General features: G+C 37.2%; 1 protein-coding gene across 1 annotated transcript in view; it reads left to right on the forward strand.

The window, feature by feature from the left end:
• The window catches only part of LOC107574750 (CMRF35-like molecule 8), a 7635-nt gene extending 2192 nt beyond the window's left edge, over positions 1–5443 (forward strand). The window contains exons 4-7 of the mRNA XM_016261192.1: positions 3928–4026; positions 4896–5000; positions 5158–5210; positions 5324–5443. Coding sequence (XP_016116678.1) covers positions 3928–4026; positions 4896–5000; positions 5158–5210; positions 5324–5443 — 377 coding nt within the window. The remainder of the gene's footprint in view (positions 1–3927; positions 4027–4895; positions 5001–5157; positions 5211–5323) is intronic.
• Positions 5444–6645: the final 1202 nt, after the last annotated feature.

A 6645-nucleotide genomic window follows, 5' to 3' on the forward strand; every position in this document is an offset into this window, starting at 1 on the left:
TTTTAAAGAGCATGCGAGAGTTAGGCGAATTGTTAATTTTGTTGTGATAGTATGTCCTTTTAGCAGTGGAGACATTAGCAGAGAATGAAGGGAGGAGTGATTGATATACAGTACATTAAGGTCAGTAGGATTTTGTGATTTGCGCCATACTCTTTCTGCAGCTCTGAGCTTAGAACGATGTTCACGGAGAACATCAGACAGCCAAGGGGCAGAAGAGGTGGTACGAGCTGGCCTGGAAGACAAGGGGCAGACAGTGTCTAAACAAGATGTAAGAGTGGAGCAGAAAGTATCAGTAGCACTGTTAACATCAAGAGATGATAACTGTTCAGGGGAAGGAAGCAAAGATGAAACCATAGCAGATAGCTGGGAGGGTGAGAGTGAGCGTAGGTTATGTCGAAAAGAGACATGTGTAGGGGTATGTGTTGTGTCAGGAACCATATTAACAATATGTTAAATTAGCAACTTATAAGTCTGCGATCTGAAAAATGTTCTCCTAAAGATGACTACAGGGGGCTAAAGCGTGTTTTAAGGAGGTGGATAAGCGTGTTTGTATTGTGACTGTTTTAACAGTTGTATATGTACTAGATAATATAATATAATAATAATATACTGTTTGTTATTTATAGTTGTAGGTGTAGTATGATCGTAATGGGAGGCAGGATGTTTGCCTTTTCATATGAGTGTCTGAATTTAAAATGAACAAGTTTTATTATAAGATTTAAGATTTACCATTTACAAAAATAAAACTTTATAGGGTTTTAAAATCATTTAAAGCTTGAAAGTTTGTGCATTGATTTTCACAGCCAATAACGTTCTATATTTTTAAGGGAAAAGCACACATCCACCACCCTTGTCACCTTCATCCTCATCATCCTCATCATCATCATTATCATCATCATCACCATCATCAATCACAACTCCACCTATTTCACTAAATTCCCAGCCATCAACATCTGATTTCACACTGAGTTCTCCGTCTGTCAATGGTATTCTGGTGATCAATACATTCATTTTCACTCATTTACCTGCAGGCATCAGAGAGAATCAGGCTCTCGTTGTGTTTTCTCTCAGGCTCGTCTCTGATCATCGGTGTGTCTGTGATTCTGCTTCTGCTCATCATTGGACTCGTTTCATGTATAGTTACTCTCTGCAAGAATAAGCGTCAGGCTCGAGATAAAGGTGGGTTTTGTCTTAAAATCAAATCAACTAGTTCCACGACTTCCTTTGCATGCCATTTGTAAGTCATTTATAAGTTTGTTAGAGTGATTTGTTAATTAGAATAATGTTTACAGTTGTTTGCCAGTGAATGACATGCTTGGCTAATGAATGAGTGGATGGAAAGATGTTGTTTCCCCCTGCTGGTCAGAACTGATATATGTGCAATATTATTGAATGTGAGTTATTATTATTACTATATTTAATATAGTAGATTTGTTTTTACAGACCCTGATTCAGCCTCTAACATGTCTGAACCTGGAACCGAAAACAGTGAAGCGGTTTGTGAAATCAAATAGTTTGATAATAATGAATGTTTGAATGAATGACTTTCATCAAAAGCTGTTAATAATATCTCATTATCTTCTTAGGTTCCTCAAATTCCTTACATTTATGAGGAGATTAAAGACACCAGACTTCACACTGACTGCAAAACTGCCCAATTACCCACAGACCCCTCTGGTTCTATTACCACAGTTTATGCTACTCCACAATTACCCACAAACCCCTCTGGTTCTATTACCACAGTTTATGCTACTCCACAATTACCCACAGACCCCTCTGGTTCTATTACCACAGTTTATGCTACTCCACAATTACGCACAGACCCCTCTGGTTCTATTACCACAGTTTATGCTACTCCACAATTACGCACAGACCCCTCTGGTTCTATTACCACAGTTTATGCTACTCCACAATTACCCACAACTAAGAATCAGTTACCTACAAATCCATCTGATTCTTGCACTCTTTATGCTACTCCAGGATTACCCATAAATCCCTCTGATTCTACTAAAACAGTCTCTGCATCTCCACAATTACCCACAAACCTCTCTGATTCTTCTAACACTGTTTATGCTACAGTTTAGCAGTGCAGAAGTTCATGTGATCCAGTGATTACAGTAAATACATATTAGTTATTGACCATTTCAGTTTGTTGCTGTAGCAGCTGAAGTGATTTATGGAAATTTCTCAATATGCTTAAAATGTGTGTGTATTTGTGTATAACTATGAACAACATAAATATAATTGTTTTATAACAATACAGTGTTATTATTTTAGCATCAAATCGCATCAGTAACTAATGTTCTTGTTCTTACAAACTCAGCAGCAGCTCAGCATGTCTGTCCACATAAACTGCATTATGAATTGATCTACGTTTCAGTTTCATACACAGCTCTTGAAGCTCAGTTATTCGATATTATAAATCATTTCTGAAGTGTAAATTCATGTTGATGAGAACAGGAGCTCATCTGGACAGACTGGGAATGTGTTTGTGTTGAATCTGAGCTGCTGTCCGTGGTGCTGAAAATCATCTGAACACTAGAGCGAGCAAGTTTTGATCAGTTTCATGTCATTCAAGTAAGTTTGGAAAACTCAAATTGTGATTTTTATAAATGTGAATTCACGTATTCAGCTCTCGAAGGTTAGTTATTTAGCATTTATGAAGTGTCATTTCATCAGACCGTGTCTGTAAATGTGATTGTGTTGAATCTGAGCTGCTGTCCGTGGTGCTGAACATAATCTGAACACTAGAGTGAGCCGCTTGACTTTCTCTCTCTCTCTCTCTCTCTCTCTCTCTCTCGCTCTCTCTCTCTCACACACACACACACACACACACACACACACACACACACACAATGCATCGGTGACAGGACAAAAACAATCCCTAAGTTTATGAAGAAAGTTCAGATAAATAACGGTTTAATTGAGGTTTAAAAGTCCTCATCTGCTTGACTTTGTGGAATAGATGTAGACAGCCAGTCACTGAACTTACTTAAAACTTTATTCAGTCTTTCTATATTTATTGTTAAGTTCTCAGACATTTACAGCTTTTGCAGCTGTATGTTATGTTGTTCTCATTACAGATGTTATTTGGGTATTTTTGATTACTTAAGTGAAATGCAGGCAGTGGCAGTTTTGAAAGAGGCAGTTTTGTATAGCTAAACAGTTGTGTGTATGGTCAGGAAGTTGCTCTACACTGGCATTACATACAGGACAAAGTGCTTTGACTAATTAAATTACAAGGAAACAGACACAGAAAAACATAAAAACAAACACAAAAACATGAGCGCTTCACAGCTTTGTGTCTCATCTGTGATTAACAGGATCCGGTTTCAAATCATAATACAGGCGAACCTACAGTTTATGGACAAATTAATTCATGTGTAAAATTAAACTCATTTTTATTTTATAAGAAACTTCAGCTTTTGCTGAACTGAATGAGGAAAATGAGGCTTTTTATTTGAATACGGGAGAAGGGAAGTAAAGTGAAAGTGTGAGAAGTGTGTTGACTTACTTCTTCATGTCACTAATGAAGTTTTTTTTTCATTCAAAGGCCGCAAGGAAAACAAAGAGGAAGTCATGAAGCATGGAGAAAAACATGTAGCAAAAACACTTGATATGTTAACAGTTCTGTATTCTGTATTCTGCTTACTGTATTCTGTTTTTGTGATCTTTCTCTCTCTGTTTCAGTTGTACACACAGCAGCATCTCATCGCATTCGTGACAGAAACACCACCAGAAACACACATCGAGTGCTTCAGAAGAACTGAATCTACCAGCAACAGAGAAGATCATTGAATAAGAGGGAATAATGAAGATTTTCATTTTCACTCTACTGATGATTCCTGGTAAGAATCTTTGAATGTGGGTCTCATTCAAGCCTCATGAGGAACATATTAAAGCATTTTAGTATGGTTTGTTTTGCAGGTACTGTGACCTCAATCAGTGTGACAGGACATTCAGGGGGTGTAGTCAACATCACATGCAAATATGATAGAAAATATACAGACAATGCAAAGTATTTTTGTAAATGGCGGAGGTTAAAGTGCTCTAACCTCATTACGACGGAGACTAAAGACACGTGGTTTCATTCTGGAAGATTCTCTGTGTATGACAACAGAAGTGCAGCAGTTCTCAATGTCAGCATCAGAGATCTGAGATCGCTGGATTCTGGGACGTACCGGTGTGTATTTGCTAGATCAGGAACATATTACTACACTGTAGTGAAACTAAGTATATCAGGTGAGTAACCCAGATGCACTTAACCCGTATTTTGAACATGGCCATCATCAGGGCTGTTAGTTTAGGTAATCTGCTGCACAAATTATAGAATATAAACCTGTTTTCAGATTTGAATGAAGTTTATATTTTCCGACCAAATTTAAACATTTGCTTAATTTTAAGATTTGACATTTTGTGTCTTAAATAAATGCATCTTGATTTGTGAATGTCATGAGACAAGTCGAGTCAGCCTTATTTCTGTATATTTTTATATCCATGAAATATGAGACCAATTCAAAATCTGCTTTAAAGAAGCTCTAAATAGGCAATAGTGTCATTATTCAACTTAAGTACTGACTAGCATCAGTACTTTTTGCATTGCAACACTGCATGTTATTTTTAGTAACTTGGTGCGTAAATCATGTTAAAGTGCAGATGCTGGCAGTAAAATAGACTTTATTATATATCAGGAAGTTCAGAACAACTGAAGATGCAATAAGAGTTTAATAGTTAATACCAAACCTGGATCCTATGTTCATATTTATGCACAAATGGCCAAATGAACTTCACATTATGCTACATTTATGGCAGTCGGATGTCCAGTTTACCTCCAGACACCGTAATCTCTGCATTCTCATTGCACTGTGAGTTTCTGATGTTTTGATCTCCTGTTCTCTCAGGCTCGTCTCTGATCATCGGTCTGTCTGTGATTTCGGTTCTGCTCATCATTGTACTCGTGTTAGTGATCGTGGCTCTCTGCAAGAGGCATCAGGCTCACAGTAAACCACTTTCTTTTGAAATCACAAGAAACGTTTTTACTTGCACCTGTTTAGAAATGCATTTGTTTGAAAAATATTTAAAGCATGGTATTATATTACTATATAACGGTTATTTAGAGTCTAATTATATTATAGTCTAGTATATTTGTTTTTACAGGCTCTGATTCAGCCTCTAGAATGCCTGAACCTGGAACAGAAAACAGTGAAGCGGTTGGTAAAGTCAATGTGTTTGATAGTAATGTGTTTGTACAGTGTGAAGATGACCATAATCTTGCTGTGAGAGAACCTCGAGACCTGTAGATAATTGTTCATTCTCTTGTCAGGTTCCTCAAACGGGCTGCATTTATGAGGAAATTGCAGACACCAGACCTCACACGGATCCAGATACAGGAACTAAAACAGTCTATGCTACAACCCAATTACCCATAAACCCCTCTGATTAGTTGCTCCATCATCATCATCATCATCATCATCATCATCATCATCTACTGAGGGGCTGAATGACACAGACGGTCCTGATGATGTTCCTTCAAAAGTTATCTGTAATCACATTAATGTCTAACATTACATGCAGTTATGAGCCAGTGATTACAGTAAATGCATGTTAGTCAGTAAACACAACCATTGCACCTGCTGAAGTGATTTATGTAATTTTCTCATCATGCTTAAAAATGTATGTGTAATGCATAATAATGTGTTTTGTGTGTGTTTATTTGTATATAACTGAACAAAATAAAATATGATTGTTCTTTATAACAATACAGAGTTATTGTGTTAGCATCAAATCGCATCAGTAACTAATGTTCTTGTTCTTACCAACTCAGCAGCCTCTCAGCATGTCTGTCCATATATACTGATTTATGATTTGTGCGTGTGTGTGTGTCTGTTTGGGTGTGTGTGTGTGTGTGTGTGTGTGTGTGAGTGTGTGTTTAATCTGAGCCCCTGTCCATGGTGCTGAACATCATCTGAACACTACAGCGAGCCACTTGACTCTCAATCCTGAACACTTTCGTTTCTCATTCATTTCTTTCTCTTTTGTTTTGATCTGGGTTTGTGTTTTTTTTCATCAGGTTTTGATCTGATGTGTTTGATATGTATCTCATGATATCCCTGTGGAGACCAGATTCACCAGATGTTTGGACGATTATCAAAGTGAAATCTTTACCATATTAATATTGAAGGAAAAGTTTTCTAACTCTTAACTAGGTGGGACACTGCATTTATATCCTCAAAAACAAAAAAGTTGTGGTTGTGTGTGTGTGTGTGTGTGTGTGTGTGTGTGAGTGTGTGTTTAATCTGAGCCCCTGTCCATGGTGCTGAACATCATCTGAACACTACAGCGAGCCACTTGACTCTCAATCCTGAACACTTTCGTTTCTCATTCATTTCTTTCTCTTTTGTTTTGATCGGGGTTTGTGTTTTTTTTTTCATCAGGTTTTGATCTGATGTGTTTGATATGTATCTCATGATATCCCTGTGGAGACCAGATTCACCAGATGTTTGGACGATTATCAAAGTGAAATCTTTACCATATTAATATTGAGGGAAAAGTTTTCTAACTCTTAACTAGGTGGGACACTGCATTTATATCCTCAAAAACAAAAAGTTGTGGTATATCTCTTGGGTTTTTCCACATTGTTTAACC

Source organism: Sinocyclocheilus grahami, unplaced genomic scaffold, assembly GCF_001515645.1.
Source record: "Sinocyclocheilus grahami isolate Dianchi unplaced genomic scaffold, SAMN03320097.WGS_v1.1 scaffold2327.1, whole genome shotgun sequence".
Taxonomy (NCBI): Eukaryota; Metazoa; Chordata; class Actinopteri; order Cypriniformes; family Cyprinidae; genus Sinocyclocheilus; species Sinocyclocheilus grahami.